Consider the following 24,769-nt stretch of genomic DNA (forward strand, 5'->3'; position numbering starts at 1 on the left):
TAATACTTAGGCTGGGAAGTTTTATCAGTGATAGTGCTGTATTTCTAAAGGAAAATATCCCTTAATTAAAAACAATCTCAGTTATTAAAAAAAAGAAGAACAAAAATTAAGGCACCCCCTTGAACAGGAAAAGAAAAGGAAAGGCTTGTAGTCTTTTTGTCTCTTTGGTTATATACAGAGCTATTGCTGATGCAGAGGGAAGGGGTAACACTTAAAATGGACTGGTTGCCTCCTGATTTCTTGCACATAAAGCCATGAGAAGTTCAGGGAGAGACTTCTGCCCCTAGTAATGAAGCTCTCTGCTGCTAATGGCCCATGCAGACTCCCTTGGCTCCTCCAAATTAGAAATACTTTTGTACTCCTTTGCTTCATTAACAGTAAAGAGAGGGAGATTGGTGGCTATTTAGGGCACAGGGAAATTGGTGGCTATTTAGGGCAAGCGAAAATTGTAGTCATTATGGTTAGTAAATTCTCTTCATGGTGTTCTTCGAGACTTGATGTTCTTTTGGAGCTTTTCAGAAGAGCTAGCCCACCATTGTCATTTGGCCTAGAAGGAGAGGAGTTGATTTGACTTTGGATTTTTGGATCCCAGTGATGGTCAACACAAGGCATCTTGCCTATGGGGAGATGGGTCTTCTACATTCTGATTTTCTTTTCAGAATGAACCTTTTCCACTACCAGCTGTAATGAAGGCTTCTTTGATAACCTCCTTCTCTACCTGGATTGAATTATACAAAGCTGGTGCTGCACATGAGGACCTGTAAAATTGCATCCCACATAAACCTTAATTGGGATGGATGGGATGGCTTGATAGGACCAGGGCAATGCATGAAGAAGGAAGAGGAAAGGATAGTTTAGGATCACAATGTGCTATGGTGGGTCTCTGGTTGATCAGGGGTTAGCATCAGATGCCTGGATGCCACTTGGAAGGAGAAGGGCATCTAAAGGAAGGTACGATAGTCCCAGAGACAAATAGAACTGAATGAATGTTAGCATTTGGTGGTTTTACAATATTTGAAGAGGGGGTCATGTTTATAAGGGCTTTTAGGAACTAGGAACTATGGTCTGAAAAAATGGCTCCTGCAATAATTGAAGTCACAATACATAGAAACTGAACCCAGGAGAAATTGTACCCTAAAGATTGATTTATAAATGGGATGCTGATAGAAATTTGAGAAATATTTAAATCTAGTCAAAATGACCGGGAGGGGGCGCCTGGGTGGCTCAGTCGGTTAAGCATCTGCCTTCAGCTCAGGTCATGATCCCAGGGGCTTGGGATTGAGCCCCTCATCCGGTTCCTTGCTCAGTGCAGAGCCTGCTTCTCCCTCTCCCTCTGCCATTCCCTCTGCTTGTGCTCTCTGGCTCTATCTCCATGTCAAATAAATAAATAAAATCTTAAAAAACAAACAAACAAAAAGAAACCAAAATGACTTGGAGGATTCTTGGGGCCATACTGCTGAAATTAAGAAGCATTTCTGGAACTATCTACCCAATTGATTGTATTGTAACATACTGAGGTAGTATTTTCATAATTTTCAAGATGGTATGCATGATATCTTAAGAAAAGTGTGACAAACATAGATTGCTAAGACAACGTAAGTGACAAAACATAGGTTGGAGGAACTAAATGTGAACAGATGGATGAATTTGAACAAGTAGAAATCTTCTTTTGGTCTATAATTTTAAAAACTTTGTAAAAGTGCTTTAATTGAGAGCACTTGACTAGGATAAAAGAAATATCAGTTCATAAAGAAACCTTAGCGTTTTTTAATTTTAATTTTAATTTTTTTCTTTAGCATTTTTTTTTAAACCAGGGCTCACTAGAGTGTAGATTGCTTATATATGTCCAGAAGAGGTTTTCTGACCATTATATATAAATGTTTAAGTCTTCATGGCAAGCATCCTATTGAGATGGGGGTTGGCTGTATCAGGCTCTGATAACTTATGATCAAATTGCTTGTCTTCTTTAATTGATAAGTTTATAGGAAATCTTCTCACCCTCATGTGGATTTTCCAGGTAGACTTCCCTGTTGGGGAGAAACATCACCAAGTATCAGTTTGGAGTGTGTTGGTCCATTTTAACACTCATTCATTCAACAAATATTTATCAAATACCTGCTATGTGAAAGGCAGCCTTATTTTTTACTGTGAATTATTAAATGGGAATTCTGATTTATCTATGAGTCTCTCCTGGATTTAGTTCTTGTGATTCATTTTCCAGGGCCCATATGTTTCTGTGAAAACTGAAAGGATACACCTTCAGAATCTGAAATACTCAGAATCATTCTTTGGACTTTGAGGAATCCCACTTTACATACTGATCGGGATACTTACTCTAGCCAACCTATTGACCTCTTTGGTATTTCTTGGTTCCAACTTTATCTCTTCTTAATGCATTTGTTTTACATTTATTTCTCAGAAGACTATTTTTAAAATGTATCAGTTGGGCCAAATTGTGCTGGATCATCTCCTGGGACTCTGGGACGTGTGGTTTCAGTTGGAGGAAAAGAGAGCCATGATGATTGAGGACAAATGGGTAGAAAGTACAAGGAAGAAAATTTAGCTTTCTAAAGATTGTCTAAAGATTAAAATGTAAAAATAAGCTCCATAAATGTAATGGTCTTCTATGTGAGAATGTGACGTCCCATACCTGGAGGAAGGGACAGGCTGAAATGTGGAGGGAATTCCTACAGTGGGTTGAAAGTTAGAACAGATGACCTTCATGTCCATTCTGACTCTAAGAATACGAGTTTAGTATTGTTCTTTGGTTCCAGTGTAAATCCTGATACACATGTGAAAAACGCTAAGTATCCCAAGCCCGATCAGAGAAAGTCTCTCACCCCAAGTTTCTAAAGGTTCAGTTAATGTTGCATCAGGAAATCTGGGAAAAGAGTAGGTTTTTTTTTTTTATTCCCAAATGCCCTGAACATTTTTCATCCTTTTCATTTTATTAATGAATGAATGAAAGAAACACACATATTCTTTCAAGAAGTATGTATCAAATACTACATTGCTGGGGCCAGGGCTCTGCACCATGAAGGGTTTGAGTGTGTTTTTAAATGACCAAATATCCTGGATAAACTGCTAAGCATTAACATAAATAGTACAGAATGGCAAATCTGGCACATCTGAGGTTTGTTCCTTTTTTTTTTTAAGATTTATTTATTAATTAGAGAGACAGAGACTGCATAGGTAGGGGAGGGGCAGAGGGAGAGAATCTCAAGCAGACTCCCTGCTGTGTGCAGAGTCCAATGCGGGGCTCGATCTCAGGACCCATGAAATCATGACCGGAGCCAAAACCAAGAGTCAGACACTTAACCGACTGAGCCACCCAGGCACCCCCTGAGGTTTGTTCTTAAATGAGCTATGGTAGATATTAACTGGGCTTGGTGATGGTTACTGAATTATCTCTGAGTTTCACAGTTTTACATATATGTAAGATACATATTATTTACCTCCATTTTTTGAAAAAGGAAATGAAAGCTTAAAGAGGGTCAGTAATTTACCCAAATGCATCCACCTCGCGTATGTGGATATAGATTTCCAGTTTATGCCATTTGATCATAGTGACCAAGCATTTCATGCTAAAAACAGTTTCCTTTTTATAAAATGCACTGGATTGTAAATTGGCTTTGGATACGCTCATGCCACACCTCACTTTGAAAACCCAACATCCTCCTTCGTCTCATTTCCCTCTACTTTGAGAATTTAATTATCTGCCTGCAGCAAAATGCCACAGTTAAAGATTCTCATGAAAACCAAACCAAAGGGGGAAGGACAGTCATAATGTGTATTGATTTTTTTTTTTTTTACTTTTGCCTTTTATTTTCTGTCCACTTTTGACTTTCTTTTAGGGTCTTAGCATGTGGCTAAATCTGTTTGTTCTAGTGAAGTCTTAAAAATCACTTTCTGGGGTGGGTTGTGTAATTTGTAGAAATTAATAAATTTCCGGTTCTGCCTTGTAACATTCACATAATGCTTTTGCCATGCTCTGCCTCAATTTCCTAATTTGCTGAAATTCACTTCTAGAGATGCGTTCCATAAACTAGGAAATGGGCACCAGCTGCTTTAGAGAGAGCTCATCCATGCACTCTTCCTTCATATAACAGACATGGTTTGAGTGCCCATTGTGTGCAGATCCTGTGCCAGGGTGGAAGAGACCAAAAAGGACAAAATATCTCTAATTTAAAGATCTCAGTAGGGAAGGCTACTGAAGCCATTTCTGCTGGGTGGTTGGAGGTGGGCTTCTGAGAGTCTAGGCATATTAGGTTCTGGGTCTCAGTCATTGCTTCTCATAAGAATATCTAAGAACGATATAATATGTTCTCTGATGCTGATAAAATTGGTCTATGGCAAAATTCCAGACATGGACATTTCTTTATTAAAATAATAGTATATAGTCCTGGCCTGTATGAACTCGTTAAGATGGCATTTATCGGTGGTCTCAGATCTGAATGTCTCTACCTTCAACCCACCAGACCAGTGGAATGCACAAATGATCCAATGATATCTTCCCAACTGGGTTGTTAGAGCCACACAGTGATTGTAAAAAACTCTGTACACATACAGACAAGATGGCCCAAGACATACGTGGAAAGAATAGAAGATGAATTACCACTGATGGGAGAGGAGTGGATTAGATCCAGAATGGACAAATAACTTACCACCCATTTTTTTTTCTTTTTAAATCACCCTAGAGCTAATGCTCCAGATGTTTCTTACGATTTAACCATGACTGACAGCAGAAATAAGACAACCACTGTCACTTATGTACATGATACATTGTCTAACCTTTATGGCTGGATGGCTCTGCTCTTGGATCAAGAGACTTACTCACTGCAGTTTGAGACCCCTTGGATCAACAGATCTCTGCAGGTAACCCCAGGAACTCATTCACGGGTATGGTGCATTCCCCAGGGCTTCTTATCTTTCCACCTGTGAAATAGCAGTTTGCAGGAATTAGCATCTTCTGGTGCTGATAAAGAAAACTGTCACAGCATTTTGGCCTGATGAATGTAATCTGAATATCAGATATGGTGGTTATTTTTAATTTTAATTTTTTTAACTTAAAATTTTTAGAATCTGTTTGAATCTTGTCTTGAATAACACAATGGTTCTGCATGAAATTTTAACATTATTAATACAATGAAAAATACCTTCTAAGCATTCTATAGAACTATATTATTAGATTAGGGGTTAAGAACCAACTTACCCCTTAGAGGAGTGTTTGTAGCCAGAGAAAAGGTCTTAACAAAGCATTTTTACATTGCATACTGCCACCTTGTGGTCAAAGATTAACTTGCAAATAAAGGTCTAGACCTTCATTGGGGTTGGTTGAAGGAGTCCAATAGTTAGGAGGTGTGAAGATAGGAATAGCCATGTGGAAAGTGGGTGCACTTTCTGAAAAAAAAAAAAAAAAAAAGACAAGCCAGTGGATTTCTTCAAGCTTCTCCTCTTCCTTTTAATGCATTTCTTTCTTCCTTCACATTCTCCTTAAAGTCACGAGAGCTGGTCTTAGGTGTGGTGTAGTTCAAGGCAGAATCTCCTTTGATCCTGTCACTACCCTATTCAGAAAGGAGAGTTCTTTCCTTCCCTTGAGGTTCCCATGAGAACATCTTGGGGAATTTTCTTAAGGTGAAGGCATCAGAATGATGACGGTAGAGGTGGAGATCCTAATGTCTATCCTGGCTCAATACTCCCCTGCTTTGTGGTGTGGGGCAAGTTACTGAACCTCGCCTGCCTCAGCTTCTTCATCCATAAAATGGGTGTGAACTGCTATATTTCTAAAGGACTCCATCTGTGTTCTTTGTAGCTCTTTTCTGGCAAAATCTTTCCTTACTCAATGAGCATTATTGTATTGTTCTCTCACTTCAAGTACTCAGCAACGTTTGGCAGCTTTGCTCCTGGGAACTACCTCCTGTTGGTGCACAAGGTCCTGTGGCCTTACCCTGACATCCTCATAAGGTGTGGGAGTCAGGTGGGGAGGTCCCTTCTGTCTCTGCCATCACCTGGTCAGGACCAAGGTTGTGACTGGTTCTTCAATACCCAGTTGAGGCAACTCACCTATCTGGGTAAGTATAATTGGATGAGAATATTGAGGGCACGAAGTCGGAAGCCACCATTCACTCTTGAATTCCAAACATTTGTACTGTGAAGGGATGAGGACCTGGAGGGGAGAGCTGTGTGTTACGGTTAAATGGTTGGGCTCTGAAATCATACTGCCTGGGCAGTTGTCCTGAGTTCCTTGTCCCTCTCCCTTGTGCCTAGTCCTATGTCACCTGAGCCTGATCTACTCTTGAGCCCTGTGACTATGAAATTTTAATAGCACTAGAAAGGAGAATATGGTAATTCCCTGGTATTGCTGTCTTTGCCAAATGGATTGCTATATATTTTATTTGCACTGAATTTTACCATTCAAATTTTATTTCTGACTTGATCAACCATAAATGTAACCTAAAACTATAAAAACTCAGGGTGGACAGAGATCCTTGAGACTGTTTTACCTCTAGAGCTGAATGCAGCCATTAAGTAAGAGCAAAGAGGTGTCATTAACTATGACCGTTTACTTGGTGTATATTCTAGGACCAAATTTTAATTTCAAGTTGTTCTCCTTCTATTACTTAGCATGTCTTGTCCATTGGTCCGATTTTGTTCACAAACTGCAAACTGACTTAAATGGCCACATGAGCCAAGCATGGTAAAGGAATATTTGTGGCATAATGAAAAAAAAATCAAGTCATGCAGCTACAGATTTTCTTGCCCTTTTTTTAATCATTATTTATTGAATTAATAGCAAATTATACTCTTATACTATTTATACACATATATATGGTAGGAATGCACATCTGTGTAAGTATGTATATTTATATATAGATGTACGTCTGTATGTATTTATGAGCATCTATATGATATAGATGCATTTTTCAGTATAAAACATTTTTATTAGGTAGATAGCCTTTATTAATTGAAATCATTCTTTGTATCAGAATACCCTAGTATCTCCACCTTTAGATAAGAGGAGTTGGAAAAGGACCAGGAAATCACAGAGGGTTGGTTAGATGTTTAATGAGCATGGAGACCCTTGTTCCTTAAGACGATTCCCAGTGCTCCACGTACTGGCTTCTGAGGTCATTTGTGCCTCCGGTATCCTCTGAGTGAATGGGGTAGGTAGGTGGCTAGAGCCACTTCTGTTCTCATTCCTGGGCTGGTACAGTGAGGATATGATGATTCAGGGGAAACTGAGGCTTGCGCTGCTCCTCAGTGGTGGCATCCCATGCAATTGTGTAGGACTGGGTAGATTTGGTTATGATTTCGGATATCTTCTGTGTCAAGTTTACAACATCGCTGGGAAGGCTTATAATGCCATTTGGCAGTGAGGTAGTTGGCAATGGGTACCCCAAGAGGACCCCAAGCCATAGAGTTCTAGCTCTCTGCCCTGCATTTTACATTGATTAGTTTGTTACTTTCACTTAATTGTTTTGTTTTTTTTTTTGGACCGTGTGACTTTATAGGTCTGCGATTGGAGTAATTTACATAAAATAAGAAGAGAGACATAAGTCGAGACCTCACAGTCTATGTGGACATATTCCTGAGATAAAAAAAAAAATGTAGGGAGAGTCGTGTATACAGAAGTTTCATTGTTATCGTAGGGAGACTGCTTGACCTGTTTCAGGGCCATTGAATTTCCTGCCTGACTTTCAGGTGTGGGGAATGGAGAGACCCTATTCCTATTCCTGGCTGGCTTTTCGTTCAGAGTACCGCTTCACTGACAATTGGCTGTGTTTCATTAATTTGTTGACCACTTCTAAGTGGACCGTCTTTTTTGTATTGTTTATTTGCAACCTTACCACATCCCCCAAGATAGGAAGTTTCAAACAAAATCACAAATATCTTTGTTTCCTCCATTTGGCTACTTTGTGTGTGATTGAAGATACCTGACTAATCTTAGATCCAGCTGAGAAGGGAAAAAAAAAATCAGAACCCAGGCATTCTAGCTCCTGGCCCCGGATCTCCCCACTAGAGTGTGCTGCCCACTAAATAATCATTGATCACTGACCAAATAGGGTGTGTGTGTGTGCGGGGGTGCTAGGCAGCTTTGTGGGAGAAAACTCACTGATCCCTAGTGACAAAGAAAAAAATCCTATACATATAATATGTTTTGAGAGTATTCCTCTTCTCTACCAAGGCAAGTTTTGTCTTTTTTTTCTTTTTTTTTTTTTTAAGCAAATGACTTTATGGGATGCAGGTTCTTTGGAAAGCTCGTGGCCAGAGCTTAGGGTTTAGGGTTTTAATCAGTGGCTGGCTGGCTATTTCACCTGGGGCATGGAATTATAAATGCTCCATGCCTCGATGGCTTCATCTCTACAACGAGGTTAAGAATACCTACTTATATCTTGGAATTGTGGTACAAAGCACCCAGATATCTTTAAATGTGATTAGTATGCCCTGTTACTTTACTACACATTTTCTCAGTAGATTATTTCTCTAGATTTGTTCTTTTCTCCCCCAGAAGATGAACAATGTCACATGCCTTGAACTAAGTGTACACATCACAGCCTTTCCGAAAGGGTCCCATTCTATTTTTCTTGACTAGATTTTGTAGGATAACCGAGATTCCTGATAACATGACATACATGATATATGGTTTCCATGATTGAAATGTAATACCACTTAAGCAATTGTTATCCACAGAATAAGATCACCTCGCTCATTTAAAAATATCTTTTAAGGAGATTGGTTCAGGTTGCCTTTGTAAAGCCCCTGAGAATTTTGCCCAAGAAGCCACTTGCAGAAGAGACCACAGCGAAGGACTCATGCGCTACAGCTTGTGTTAGGACCCGGGAGGAGCAGTGTTTGATGTGAGAAATGATTACGAGTGGCAGTTCCGAACTGTAACTTCTACGCCACGCTTGGGAATGGGCAAGACTGCAGGACAAGTGTTCTTTTATATTTTCCGAGTCGGAGTCAAATCCAGCAAGCCCATTTTTTCCGTTTAGGCGATTTGATTAACGGGTAACTCCTGCCTCTGCTTTCCCCACTGCCTCTTTCCCTGCTGTTGTCTTTTCCAGGGATGTTTCAGTTCATGGTTAACTATTTTTATTTTTTAGTTACATTAACGCTATGAAATAATTAGTCAGCTAATTAATCTGGTTTACAAGCTTTGTAGGATTCTTGAGCTGTCAGTCAGGCCCAGGCCTGGGGCCTACGTCTAGTCTCCGCTCTCTTGCCCATGTGATTCCCGTTGCCATGGCTACTGGCTACATCTGCTGACACCCCACTCTCTATTTATTGCTTAATTAAGAATTTCACGCTCAGCCCTTATCTGCCTCTAAGAACAAGCGCACACTGTTAAGAAATTCCAAATTTAGGCCCAGGCACAAGGAAAGCCTTTCTTGCAGGCTTGGCTGGATGGAGCCTCTCTAACGATCTTCTCGGCATCCCAGCCGCCACCCTTCAATCAAAAATCATTAAATGGGGCAGAGATAATGAGCATGTAGCATATCAAAAGAAGGATGTTTGCTTCGTCCAAAGGAGGAAAAGCTGCTAGGCCCCATGCGCAGCTCCACTTCAAAGGGAGATGAGACCCCCTCGTCACTGGGGCCCGATAAAGCCTCATTTGTTCTGGGCTTGACTTATGAAAAAGGTCTGGTGTGTCGGGGTCCCGTCTCACAGACGCAGGATCCCCCCACCTCTTGCCTCCACCTCCACCAGCCCCCTCCCTGGCCTTCCGCACGCACGCTCGTGTGTCAGCACTCCGGCAGCTGGGTCCCCCAAAGCATCAGGCGGAGCGTATAATCACTGACTCTCCCCTCACAATGGCCACTTGTAGGGGGGTGGCCGGGAGGAGGTCTTCATCACAATAGGAACACAATTATTGCAGCTGCTAGGGAGGGCTCTGCTCCTTCCTGTACGAAGATAATAGGACTTGCCCAAAACGGGAGGAGACGGTTGGGGGGAGGGGGAGGTGACAGGGGTTGATGGGGGTGGAGGAAACAATCTTGAGTTGATTATTCATATTCTGACTCTTGGAAGCCCGATGCGGAGCCAGTGGGGTTCCAGCAGCTGCTGGTGCACAGTCCTCTCCTAATAATTGTCCATTCTGTCAGGGGTCAACTTACTTTTGACCCTGTCCTTTTATATCGGGAAAAGGCTCTTGAGGGCAAACTGTTGGGTTGTGGCAGGGTGCATTAAACACCCACAGCCCCTTCCCCTTGCTTTCTCCTACACCCAACCAGCAGCCGGTGATAAATTCGCGTCAGATGCTGGGCCATTCACGGTTGCCCTCCCGGGTTCACACAGCCCCGCTCGCGCACTGGAGCAGCGGCCGAGCCGGGATATTGTGTGAGGCGGCAGCTGAGCGAGCGCCTGCGAGGCGCAGAGGCTCCTGCCTACCACCTTCTTCTGCTCCGACTGAAAAAGAAAAAAAAAGACATGTCTAGCGAGGCCGGCCAGTGACTGTCTCCAAATGGTGCCCCTCGCCAAGATAAAGGCAGGCTGTTTGGCAAGAAGCCGGGGCCCTTCTCCATGAGGGCAAGAGGGCTGCAGATAGAAAGACAGATGGACTTCATTGTCCACACCCGTTGCCCTGAAGAAGTCAAGTCACATCACACAGAAGGCTCAGAAAAGGTGCTGTTAACCGGGGAGAGCCCGAAAACAAGGAGGGCTTTCCTGAGTTTGCGGCCAGGAGCTCAAGGGTACTGCCTGGGTTTCTCTTTTCTCAAAAGCGCTCAGGGCACAGGGACGGAGCCGGCTGCTGCCTCCATCCTTCTGTTGTTCAGCTGGTCCAGAAGCCCCATCAGCAACTCGGGAAGGGATTCTGTTAGCGTCTGTGGAGGAGAGAGGACTCAGCCGGCTGCCCCAAGCATTTTGGGAGGGTTTTATAAGCAGAGCAGAATCCTAATCCTCGGAAACTCTGCTGCCATTCCCATGGTGAGGCCCTCTAAGGCAATCCATAGCATTCTAGTTAATAAATTAATTTACATTCTTCTAGAAAACTCATTCCCCAAAGATCCCCAAGGATTTCTGCCAGTAATATAGAGGATTGACTCTGGGGAACTGCGCTAACCTTTATGGCAAACGTATAGAGAATGGAACAGGAGCTGGTGATGGGAGAGGGACTTTTGCCTCTTGGTTGCAAGCAACTTGTCTCCCGCAAGGAAAAGGAAGAAATAAATGAGAAAAGGAAAGAAAGAAGGAGGGAAAACTAAGCAGTCAGGATCAAATATTTTTTCTTAGGAAGCCCTCCGCTTAAGGAGCTAATTTCCTTTTTTTTTTTTTTTAAGATTTTATTTATTTATTTGTCAGAGAGAGAGACAGCAAGAGAGGGAACACAAGCAGGGGGAGTGGGAGAGGGAGAAGCAGGCTTCCCGCCGAGCAGGGAGCCCGATGCGGGGCTCGATCCCAGGACCCTGAGATCATGACCTGAGCCAAAGGTAGAATCTCAACGACTGAGCCACCCAGGCGCCCCTTCAGGAGCTAATTTCTTAGGGATGCTGATGGCAGACCCTAGTTCATGCAGAGCGTAGGTGGTGTAACCCGCATTCAAACTCAGCTTTTCTGACCCTGGGTCAGTACTTTTTCTAGTATACGGGTGTTTTGGTTTTTTTAAATCCAAACTTATGTATATACCCTTGTAAACCAGTTCTTCTTCCTTCTATTTAGAGGAAAACCTTGGGCTTATTGAAGGCTCTATGCTTCCTGAACTTTAGATATTTGAATACCAACTTTACCCTTTGTCACACCCTATGCCTCCTGTTCTATTATTTACCTAAGATTTTTCTTAAATCAATTCCCACGCCATCTTATTTTTAAAACATAACCTCTTTTTAAGCAATAATATCCATAAAATCATGGGTTTAATGACCTAGTTGCTTTTTCTAAAATACATTAGCATCCATAGCTATGAAAATAAATCATTAGTGCCACTAAAATCATCACCTCACAGTTTATATGTTGGGACTACAATGTGGTCTGCAAGGTTTTGGTATAATTGGTGAAAAGTAAGAAGTGTGAGCCAGGGATCTCTTTTTTATCTGGGTCTCTTTCCTTGCTTGCTAAGAACACCTGCTGTTGAGAACAAACCACACTCTTTTTTGTTTGTTTGTTTTTACCCAGGGACATTTATTTGTTTATTTATTTTATTATGTTCAGTTAGCCACCATACAGTACCTCATTAGTTTTTGATGTAGTGTTCAACGATTCATTAGTTGCATATAACATCCAGTGCTCATCACCACACGTGCCCTCCTTAATACCCATCACCCGGCTACCCCAGCCCCCCAAACTCCCACCCTCTGAAATCCTCAGTTTGTTTCCCGGAGTCCAGAGTCTCTCATGGTTTGTCTCCCTCTCTGATTTCCCCCTCTTCAGTTTTCCCTCCCTTCCCCTACGGTCCTCCGTGCTATATTCCTTATGTTCCACATATGAGGGAAAATGTTAAGTCAAATAAGTCAAACAGAGAATTGTCTCTGTTTGACTTATTTGACTTAACATAATCCCCTCAGTTCCATCCATGTCTATGTGAGTGGTGGGTATTCATCCTTTCTGATGGCTGAGTAATATTCCATTAACAAACCACATTCTTGAGAGAAATTGTAAAATTCCTCAATTTGGGGCTTTTTAAATGTGCCTCATGGACAAACAACTGGAATGCTAACCCTTGGAATTTCTGGTTCTGTCGATCTGCACAAATGCCCCATTTTTCACAGGAAGTGCAAGTGTGGCAAATATCCCTGAGTCAGAATAACAATTGTTATTGTTTTCTGAGTTAATTAAGAAGGTTTAATTGAACTAACTCTCAGGACTGAAGTTAATGTAGATATATCCATCAGTGCCTTGAGTAAGTTCTTTTATTCTCACACCTCAGAAAACACTTATACCCTTCCATGAATGAATGTTAGTGGGGATAATGGAAGACTCAAAGGTGATCACAAGATTTTCATGTAATGTTTCTGTGAGGGACTTTGAAAGATCCTGCATTATGAGGGCCAAGCTGGTTCTGTGGCTGCCCCTGAGAAGCTGGACTCAGACAGAAGTATGGTCCTGTGAATCAAGCATTAGCTGCCCAGGGACCAGCTGACAAGTAATGCTCAATGGCTAAGTGAAAAAGGCTAATTTCTGGGGAGTGAGGTCAAGTTCACTGAACAAGGAAGGAGAGACAGAGCAGGAATGTACGGGTGTGCGAGACAGATCTGAGAGAAGAGGTAGTCGTCGAGGATAGGGCAAGGTAAGCCGCAATGCAGAGAGAGAGGACCGAAGCCAACAGCTGGCTCATGAACACAGAGCTGGAGCCTGGGTCCAGGGCAGACAGAGACCGAGAGAGAAGGCGTGCATCAGGGAGAGAATGGGTGAAATCTGCAGACAGAGATTGCGGTCACTGTTTCAGATTCTCTCCACGTGTAGTCAATGGCTGACTCACACTATATAAATGTGAATTGAATGAGAGGTCCAAATATGTGCTAAACCTCAACGGTGGAGTGCAAATGGGAATTTGGATGAAGAATGGAATAGGAAAGGAGTCAAGGCCCATTAAGATGCCACCTTTTTTTTTTTTTTTAATATAGCTAGGTACTTAATTCTCCCTTCAAAATTGCAAAAGAGAATGGGACCTACTCAAGGAGAGAACTCATTTTTGTCTATCCTAGTGCCCTAGTGAAGACAAAACTTGCCGGGCACAATACAAAATTCTGGAAGACCCTAGTATCATGTTTAGCTGAGTAACTCTCTTTCCTCCTTCTCGGCACATTTCATGCTTTCTTCTAGATCTCTGTGTTTATAGCAACCTTACATCATATAGCACCCATCAGAATAATTTGACTATAATTGACCCAATGGCTTCTTTTCTTTTTGAGGACAGACCAGATATTCTTACAACCTGGGAAGGATCAACTTATGAGGGTCCATTTATAAACAAAGTAGATTAACCACTCTCATATTACAAATACACACTCAGAAATCATAAGCGCTGAGAAGACATATGTATAATATCACAGCTTGTGTAAGGCTTTTAAACTCTTCCTGAGTCAGTACCTTTATTCTCAAACAATTTTCATCCCTCTTTGTGTTTGTCCAAATTGGAAACGACGTGTAACATTTACACTGTTTTTTATAGAGTCAAAGCACTTAGCAAACTTTAGAAGATCTGGTTAAGTTGCTTCCAACTCTGAATACTATGACTCATCATGATTAGGTACAGCTGTAAAAAAGAGTAAAAAGAGTCGAAGCATATTTCTTGGGTTTTGTTGTCTGGCTGCTAGAATAATGAGCATGCCATAGTCGCAGTATAGGTAACGACTAGCATTTATGTGCCAAGCACTGTGCTAAATATGTTATAGGGATTATCTTTTCTTCCCAATCATGCTATGAGGTAGATAGGACGACTATTTCCATTTTTCACAGGAAGGAAGTGAGTTTCAGAAATGATGAAGAACTTGTAGGTTGCCCACATCAAGGAACTGGAAGACCCAGGATTCAAACCCAGGCTGTTGGACTTCGTTCAGCAGCCACACTCTTCCCCATGATTCTCTATGGCTCTGCTCTCAGGGTGTAGAAATGGTGTTTGGGAAGAATAACCCTCTGACCCGCACTCATGTCTCAGAACCAGCCTGCAGAGGGCCATGTACGAGTGGTGGGTGGAGGAAATCAGACTTTTTCAGTCTTTACTACTTTTGGTAACTTTTCTCCATTTCTTTGGATACTGAAACTACTCCTTTTCTCAGATTGAATGGTATTCTCACACCTGCTTTAATAAAAGGAGCGATAGCTTTTCAATGTATGTTTTGGGGAAGAGGCTCCCCAAGAGGTAAGAAACATTTATGCATGTGTAGAGGCTGAACAAGATCAGTGGCCACACAGTTCAGAAGCCATCCGTGTAGAGCTGCAGACGTGAAAGCACCCCGAGCAGGAAGCCTTGGCTGACCAAGAACAGAGAGCCTGGGTGAAGTGACTTCCTGAATGGAAGGGCAAGTGGAACAGTCTATCATGGGGGTTGGATGTGGTGGGGTTTAGCCTTTTCAGTCTCTGGGTTAATAATCACCATGATGGCTACAATGCATGATGCATTACAAAATGACTACAGTGGTTTTGAAAAAGACTTTTTCCTGCGTAACTTTACTTTTTTACTCTCTTTACTCGTGTGGCTCTGTCTTAAGGAAGAGGGCACAGATGTAGTGAAGTCTACCATTACTTGGAAGCTGCTTTTAACAAGGATGATTCATATAAAATCTTTAAATGAACCTAATAACCCTTTCCAAATGATTCCTGGAATTTTTTCTAATTTGCCTTCTTTAGAATTTGATTCTATTACAACACTTAATTCCTTCCTCATATGGAAGAGTGCTCTGTTGTTACGGCCTTTTGCATGTTTTTAGATGTCATCTTGTCCATATTCTCTTTTGTTTTTTTTTCCAGTTGAGCCTATTTTATTATTTTCTCTTTTGGTTCCTTTAAAAGGGTTCTTTCCTGCCTCTATTTGCTCAACTGGTTGAAATTGTCAGTTAAGTACTGGGTATTCAGAGTAGAGCCCTATAAATTTAGGATTTCTCGATTAGTTCATGAATAGTATCTACATGTCCGGCAATGTCTGGTGTCCTAAGGTACATGAGAAAAGTCCCTCCCTCCAAGATTTAGAAACAGAGCTCATGACTGATGCAATCTGAAATTTACCACAGTTGATGCTTGATAAATACTTGCTAAATTGAGAGCAAGCTTGGGATAAATATCACCAATATCAGTTATGAGCACAAATGGGTAAATTAGACATTATAGAAAAAAAGAGAGATGAAATGCTGGGCTGATGGCATATTTATTTATTTACTTAAGATAAAAAAGTGGGTAAAATATGCAACAGGATAGAGAAACAATGTAAGTGAAGCCTCAGAAGTAGTGATAAAGTAGAGCACATAGAGAACATGTTGGTATTGTACCTGGTCTCAAAATATGTACAGTGTAAAGGAAAGCCACTTTTTATAATGGGAAAGTGAGAGTAATTATCAAAATAAGAAGAAAGGAATAGGAGAGTTCTCATCATAGATCCCTTTGGGGATTATAATAATAATAATTATTATTATTATTGTTATTTTGTAATATTTTGAAGCTCATGCTTTGTAATTAGAAAAAAAAAAAATGATCCTTGGTCTACTCCATCTTGTGATGAAGGAAAAGGTTTAGGGTTCCATGGAAAGGCAAATGGAGAGCATGAGTTTGACCAAGTCCTCAAGGCTCCAGCCTTTGACAGCATTGGGCCCTCCAGTGGTGGGAGGTGTTGGCTCACATGACATCTGATAAGGCAGAAAGGTAATTAACCAATAAGAGACAAGGTGTTACTGAAAAGTGGAGTTGGCACACCTGATTACTAATTAATCAGGCGTGAGAGCACCTTGTAGATGCATTCACTATTTAATTATAGCAGCCTCTCTTGGCAAAGGAGCATATGTTCCCAGCTTAATCTGCTGGTTTATACTGACATCAAATTGTCATTATCAGAAAGAATCAGGCCTTTTGATTATTTCCACTAATTTATTGAACACTTAAAATTAATGAACCCCAGGCCTTCTAAATGTGCTCAGTTGGTTTGGAAGATGGAGGAGAAAGGGGGGTAGAAAAAAGCCTTCATTAAAAGGACAATTTGTTTAGATAAAGGTAAAGCAAATACATTTCATGGGTGATCTGAACTCTATTGAAAAACACATGAATTCTAAAAGCTAAGCCTCCAAAATGATGGAGAGGAAATAGGATAAAAGGTGTGCCCTGCTGACCAATGTTGGCCTCCAAAGAACATATGGCTAAAGGGTTCCCTCCCCGCCTAATTATTTATGTGCCAATTCTCTTGGCGACCTCACTGCAATTAAGTTTAATCAAATAAAAGCAATCAAAATTAAATGTTGGAAATCAATTGTTAGACTAACAAGGAGTTCATTTTTTTTTTTAATTTTGAAAATTTAGTTAGGTTGGGGAGAATTTAGCATAAAGCCATCTTTATCACATAAGAATATCTTCTGTATTAAGATGCTCTTTGCATCACATCCAAGTTGTGGCTTTTTGCATTCAGTTTCAGGTGAAGGCCACGTTCAAGTGACGCTCCAGGTGAAGGAAGGTGTGCCCCCAACTATTTCAGGTGAGTATTAACCTACCCACCAAATAGTAGTGCCTGGTACAGTAGAATGTCCTCCAATAACAGTTCTATAAATTGCTTGCATCAAATTGTTCATAAGCAGGTAGGCATCAGTCCTAATGCTATCATGCCTAACGACTCCCTATTGTGTCACCCTGATAGCTGAAATACGTGTCTGCATTTCAAAGAAAGATATAAGAAGGGTGTATTTCAAAATGTTGGAAAGTAAAGAATTAAAACATGTAAATAAGCACATTTCATAAATTATGGACCATATGTGCACACAAGAGTCCAGATCTGCAGATGGGCCATTAGGCCTCTACCAAATGGAAAGAAAAATTCAGGGTATCTCAAAACTTTAATTGTTCCCAGTGATTTCAGGACATCAGGGTAAACAAACCCTTCCCAAAAGTCAGATGGTTCTGTGAAATCTCTCCAACTCATAAAAGCCAAATTCTCAAAGACTAAAAGACTCCTAGGCACCTTCTAATGCATTTCATTGTTTGTTTTTGTTTATCCTAGGCCAGTTTAACTATGCATTTGCATTAGGGACAAATCTTCTCAAAGGCCAAGTTTTCCTTTGATTTCCAGTGGCATTTTTGTGTTATGTCAGAGCAGAGCCCATGCTAATCAGAAAATAATCTAACTGCTCCATTTAAATTAATAAATAAATGAAGAAAATGTACTAGCCTAAAACTATAAACTAGATGTACTGATGGCTACTACTCCATGCTTATTGGACTGGGAAGAATGTGGTTCTTTGTTTTCATAACTGTTTCTGGGCTACCATAGCATTTTGTTCTTTATGTCCCCTGTCCTTTATCCCTCCTTTCCTTCAGGTGGCTCACGATGCATTATTTATTGAGGGCCTCTTGTGCAAGATGCAGGAGGATACAATGATGAGCAATGATGTTTGACTCCATGGGGTCTTATGGTCACATGTGGATGTCAGTTAAACGACTAACTAATCAATGGATAAATCTCTTTTAAAATAACAGTTGCCAAGAAAAGTATCTTGCAATTCTCTCTTTGACAGTTCCGTGTTCAAATTTTCAATTGGTTGGGTCAGTTGCCATTTGCAGAGGACATATCTATTGGGGGTTGTTCTCATGCCAGGTCCCCTCAGAGGATACTGGACTACTTATGGGTGGCCATACCTCATTCAACCAGCTATATAGTCAGGGTGCCATGCCACTCAGGACTTAGTAGGAAGATTTTGTATTAAGGACTTGTTGGAAGGAGACGTGGGTGGCCAGGCTCCTGGGCTTGTTAGCAGGTGTCAGTTTAACTGGAAGATGTTTCATTTGGCCTATCAGTTACAACATGCTAAAGAAATAGAAAGATTCATAGAGTTATAGAATATTAATGAGGGAAAGAACCTCACAGGCTATCCTGTCCAATTGCCCCACTTTACAAATAAGGGAACGGAAGCCTAGAGATTGAATAGTTTACTTAGTCACACCTAGTCAGTGGTTGAACTTGGATGAGAGCTCAGGTTACTCAACTCAGTCCAGTGTTCGTTCTGCTATGCCATATAAACTCTAAGATGTTTAAGGACCTTTTTTTGGCATATATTAATTTATGACTTCAATTAAAATTAATTGTATATAGTCAGTTTTCCTAGCCAATATAATTTGCAAGAGAAAACAATCTTAAACACAGGGAATTACAGAATTTATACATTTACCATTCATCAGAAAGAAATTTCAAATACTAAGATACTTCTAAGACATTCCCTGGTTCTCATGATGGGGGGTAGATGTGCTAATGTCAAAATTTAAATATGAGTGTGTATTTTGATTAATGAAAAGTTCTATGAAAAATAGTAAAATTATTACAGTATCAAAAATTCTTTGACAAAACAACAATGGAATGATTAATGGAGTTCTTTTTTTTTTTTTTTTAAAGATTTTATTTACTTATTTGACAGAGAGACAGCGAGAGAGGGAACACAAGCGGGGGGGTGGGAGAGGGAGAAGCAGGCCTCCTGCTGAGCAGGGAGCCTGATGCGGGGCTCGATCCCAGGACCCTGGGATCATGACCTGAGCTGAAGGCAGATGCTTAACAACTGAGCCACCCAGGCGCCCCGATTAATGGAGTTCTATCTATACGTCAATCCACTCTGAGATTCAATATGAATATATAATGCAGATGAGACATTTTGGGTCAGGGTGTTCTGCTGCAGAGAGTCTCCTAGTTGACTCACTTGTAGGTTTATTCTGAGTGTACAAGATTGTGCGGGACACTGTAGAGAAATGCGGACAGGAAACTCCAGAACCAGTAGAAATTAGGGTGTATATGGGCCAATGCTGAGGAGAGACAGAGGAGGTGGTGGTGATGTAAGTTGTTGTATGGATGCTTAGTGGGTTTGTGGTGAGGATTTATGCTAATTAGAGTCAAGAGGATATCCAGGTTTCTGAACACCCCAGTGCAGGTCGTTCATGTTCTTCCAACACTGTGGCCTTACTCGTTTCCTCTCAATGGGCATAATGCTTTATAAAAAATGAGAGAGGGGAAAATGGGCAAAGCAACCCACTTTTGGGGGGAAGATAAAAATATTTCTGAAGAGCCTTTATCTTGATGACATTGTCTTTTCAGTGGGGGCTAACTGGAAATAAGTGCATAGTCATATGGGACTATGGTGATCAGATATTCTCTTAAATTGGCCATCCTTTCCCCATAGATCTAAGTTTATTTCCTTTCCTCAGGTTTCTGAGAATCTGTCAGCCCTCCTCCTTTTTAAAGTCAACTCATCCCTTTCAGCATCTTCTGAATTTTGTCCCATCAGTAAATGATTCGGTCTTGTGTAGTTAACTTCTCCTTTACTGGTTCCTTCTGGCCAGTGCCTCTCAATTAAAACAAAACAAAACAAAATTCTAAATACTGAGTCTTCCTCTAGCTGGTATCTCTGTTACAAACTTCTCAAAAGACTAGTCTCTTGATGCAGAGCCATAAAAAGCTGGGCGGATGAAGGATCAAGGTGGAGAGGGCAATATTTGGCTCAGATCTCAAGTTGGAGACCATCTTAAACCGTAGCTGTTGCTGAATGACAGACTTGTAGAGGAAAGCAAGGTGAGGCTTCCTCACAAATGTTGGTCCTGATCAAAATTCATGGAATCCAATTTCAAGCTAAGACTCATTTATCTAAAGATTGGGAAGACAGATCAAAGCCGAATTCAGCAGTCACTTCTTACTCACTCTCTTATCAGAACTCTGCTGTTAACAAGATCGCTTCTGCCCTCCAGACATGCTCTATTTCTTGGGCTTCCAAGACATGCCTCTCTCCTGATTCTCCTTGCACGTCTCTGTTTCTTTAACTCTTGTAGGCTTCTTCTTCTCTCCCCACTTTCTATATTAGTAATAGCCATACAGAAGCCTGATATTAACTATAGGAGTCTGATAACTTTGCAAGAGACTGAAACGTGTTTTCTTTTCCATGAAGTCTTCTTATCTTAAGGCAGAATGGTATAGAATGACCAAAGTTGTTCATAATAACAACTCCTAGAATAGTTACTTTAAGATTTAGTTTGTTCAATTAAAGACAGTTTCAGCCCTCTTATAAATAAGAGTGAAGATCTCAAAGTGAAGAATCTGTTTCCAACATCTATGATATAAAGAGTTTCAGAAGCCTGGTATGTGGTTTTAAAGAGCCTGGTCTTTGCCCTTTTGAAATATCACTGGAAATAAAGCATCAAAATATCTCTTTCTGGCCTTTGTGGTGCTACTTAGTGGCCATTTCAACAGAGCCCCCACCCTACCCCCACCTGCATATTTAGAGTATAGTGTTGGAAAGGAGGCAAAATTGGGAGGAAGCTAGGTATTATAGTCTTGGTGTTTATAAAATATTTATAAAGCCTCTTTCTGAGTGAAGTTTGTGCCAAGCCCATGCCTGATTCCCATGGTGTGGGGTCTATTTTGTGCTAATTAAATTGCCTAGGATTTCTACTTGACCACAGTCTATATACTTTTCATTCATCCCAGGGCTCTAATGAGACCATGATTACGAGGGAGTTGGGTTCCTGTAGACAGAGTAACTGGGTGTTCCTCAAGGTTCTGACCTCAGGCATTTTATCTTTTCACATTGTAATCCTCCAGAGCTATCACAACCATCCTTAGAGTTTCAAATACGACCGCAAAATCCATCTTCTTGACTCAGCTCTCTCCCACTCTTCAGATTCATATCCAATCCCTCCTTGCTGTGTATCTCCACTTGGAGGTCTTTTCGAAGACACCCCAAACCCTTTATGGCTCAAACGGAATTCATCGATGTCCATCTTAATGGACATCTCTGCCCATTACCACCTATGCTGGAAATCCAGGGGTCATCTTTGGCTCTTCCATCTTTGTTACCCATCACACCTGGATCTCTGATTATTTCTCCAACCTCATCACTTGCCTCCTCCCAGCTCTGTGGCTCAGCAACACCAAACTCCTTAGAGACCCTCCACTTAATCTCTTATTTCTTGCCGTTACTTATGATCATCCTTCTGTCTGGAGTGCAAACCCTCACCACAATCCCCTTTACCTTTATAGCTCCTAAGCCTTTAAAATGCAGCTCAGATGCTCCCTCTCCAGGAAGCCTCCCCTGGCAAGGTCTCACTTCCTCTCCTTGTGGGATATCATTAAAGATAACTCCCTTTATATGTGCAATGGTGAGCGCTGTGAATTGTGTAAGACTGATGAATCACAGACCTGTACCTCTGAAATAAATAATACATTATATGTTAAAAAAAAAAAGAAAATAGTAGGAAGGGAAAAATGAAGAGGGGGAAATCGGAGGGGAGGACGAATCATGAGAGACTATGATCTCTGAGAAACAAACTGAGGGTTTTAGAGGGGAGGGGGGGGGGGGGATGGGTTAGCTTGGTGATGGGTATTAAAGAGGGCACGTACTGAATGGAGCACTGGGTGTTATACGCAAACAATGAATCACGGAACACTACATCAAAAACTAATGATGTAATGTATGGTGACTAACATAATAAAATAAAATTAAAAAAAAAAAGAGAACTCCCTTTAGAGTTCTATCCTCCCAATATTTATTTATACAACTTACACAACAGTGTTAGCTCCTTTCAGGCAAGAATGACATTTTATTCCTTTTTGTATCCCTACTTTTTAGGAGATTTTGGGAGAGAAGGCACTCATTATTTGTGCTTGTGAGATTACTCTAATGGATGAGATTCTGCACCCCTCCCCAAACATGTGAGATCCCCCATCATTTGAGCTCTTGAGACTCTAAGAACATCTGGAGTCATCTGTGAATCTTTTCATCCTCTTCTTAGAGACGCTTTCTGCCCTCAGTCTCTGCGCTAGGGATCACACTCCAGAAAAGAACATGTGGCTGCCGTTCAACATGGGGTTGTGTGTGATGGCTACTGTGCTGTCCCCACTGGAAATTATTAGATTTATGGTATAATTCCTGATGAAGAGGCCAGTGGGATCGTTGAAAAGAAAATACCACTTGATCATCAGTGGCAGAATCAATAAAAACCAGTTGGAACATATGAACTGTATGTAAATTACTTCAGTGAGAGGTGTCCAGGTTATTATCTTGCCTTTAATACACATTAAGAGCTATGAGAAGATTATACCTTTTGACTCAGTGATCCCATTGCTAAGATTCTATTTTAAGAAGAAATCATTGTTACTGGCGTATTTGTATGGAGATATTTAACACTGCATTACTTATAATTTTAGAAGAGAGTGGAAAGATCCTAAGTACCAAACATTAAGGATTGAGTAAATGATAGACTTTTTATATGATAGAATATTATGTAGCCACTAAAATTATGTTGACAAGGAGTTTTAATGACATTAGGAAATGCATATCAAAATGGCTAAGCCAAGTAGAAAAAGAAGTGAATATAAAATTGCATATATGATGTAATCTCAATTATATAAAAATGCTGAGAAATTCTGGAAGGAAATGCAAATAAAAGATTAATGACAGTTATCTCTAGGTAGTGAGATTATAGGCCATTATTATTATTTTTCTTTCTTTTTTTTTTAAAGATTTTATTTATTTATTTGACAGAGAGATAGAGAGAGAGCACAAGTAGGTAGAGAGGCAGGCAGAGGGAGAGGGAGAAGCAGGCTCTCCACTGAGCAGGGAGCCCGACGTGGGGCTTGATCCCAGGACCCTGGGATCATGACCTGAGCCAAAGGCAGATGCTTAATGACTGAGCCACCCAGGCGCCCCTATTTTTCTTTCTATATTTGCATTTTTCAAATATTCCATGATAAGCATATGTCATATCAGGCAAAGCACAAATGTGTAATAACAAAAGTAGAATATATTTTCCCTAGAAGTAGAGGTAACTGAAGGATTGAATAATTACTTGCTTTACACTGATAACATGATTTTTAAAAGGTTATAAAATATCAAAAGGCAGCTACCTTGGGAGGTAAAAATATTATCAATATCCTAAAATAAGGATAGAATTTGCAAGTTATTATAGTGAATCAGATTTTCATAGTTACTTGCTATTTTCCTTTTGTTTCGTAGCTTCTACCTCTACACCTGAGTCAGCTTTAAAATGGTCCCTTCCTGAAGCATGGACAGGCATTGAAGAGGGCTGGGGAGGACACAACAATACCATTCCAGGTCCTGGGGATGACGTCCTGATTTTACCCAGTGAGTAAAACAGTCCATGAATTAAATAATCACAGACAGACTGAACGAGGATAATCCAATTGGGGATTATTTGTCATTTAAATACATTGTACAAGTAAAGAATGTGGGCAATCTTATTTGTGGGCACTTATGTCTACAACCTCCTTTTTTGCATTATAAGTGAAGAATTTCATAATCCTATGAAATCCAGAAAAAATAGCTCAGCTTACCTTCATTAAAGGTGGAATAAGTAGTTACAATGCCACAAGGAGTTAGAATAATTCATTAATGGGATATGTTTCTTATGTGACAGAGAACAGAGATTTGCAGAAAAATTCTAGTGTCCTTGTGTTGGAAAGAAGCAATTTGCCAGTGCTTTCTTTTTTTTGCCTTTTGTGGATCTTTTAAATATAGAACTTTTAAACTTTAAATAAAGAATCTTTCAAGTATAGAAAAATGATGAATAAGTTCTTCTGTTGCCATGATTTTTCAAAGATGCTGGAAAAGGAAACTGATAAATAAAACAGAAAAATAAAAGTCTATGTATGTATGTATCATCTATCTAGAACTCTCTTCCCACAAAGACACATATGGAAGATGATTCTTCAGATAAACAGAAACACACACCCATACTTTAAAAATTTTTCTTTCTTTTTTCTTAAAGATTTTATCTTATTATTATTATTTTTAAGTAATCTCTACACCCAACATGGGGCTCAAACTCACCACCCTGAGACTGAGTCACATACTCCACTGACTGAGCCAGCCAGGTGCCCCCCAAATTTTTCTTTCTTAAGAGTGAGTCTTGAAACTCCCAGAAAATTGCCCTAGCCTGAGAAGAAAATGTTTTTCAAAGAACAAATATATTTTCCCTAAAAGACCTAATTTCATTTATGGCTTAATGAACTTCCTAAGGTAATACTAAATTTAAAAAGATCCATACTGGAAGAAGAATGTTTGGTCATCTGCGAAGTGATAGCAATGATAATATCCAACATTTATTGACAACTAACAACATGGCAGGAATGATTCTCCATATGTTA

The 24,769-nt window shown here is 40.5% G+C and overlaps 1 protein-coding gene across 1 annotated transcript in view; it reads left to right on the forward strand.

The window, feature by feature from the left end:
- The window catches only part of PKHD1 (PKHD1 ciliary IPT domain containing fibrocystin/polyductin), a 440,651-nt gene that overhangs the window by 218,593 nt on the left and 197,289 nt on the right, over positions 1-24,769 (forward strand). The window contains exons 48-51 of the mRNA XM_032410150.1: positions 4,698-4,875; positions 5,876-6,071; positions 17,048-17,113; positions 23,619-23,747. Of these exons, the coding sequence (XP_032266041.1) occupies positions 4,698-4,875; positions 5,876-6,071; positions 17,048-17,113; positions 23,619-23,747 (569 nt within the window). The remainder of the gene's footprint in view (positions 1-4,697; positions 4,876-5,875; positions 6,072-17,047; positions 17,114-23,618; positions 23,748-24,769) is intronic.

The sequence above is a fragment of the Phoca vitulina genome, unplaced genomic scaffold, assembly GCF_004348235.1.
Source record: "Phoca vitulina isolate PV1807 unplaced genomic scaffold, GSC_HSeal_1.0 scaffold11, whole genome shotgun sequence".
NCBI classification, from domain to species: Eukaryota; Metazoa; Chordata; class Mammalia; order Carnivora; family Phocidae; genus Phoca; species Phoca vitulina.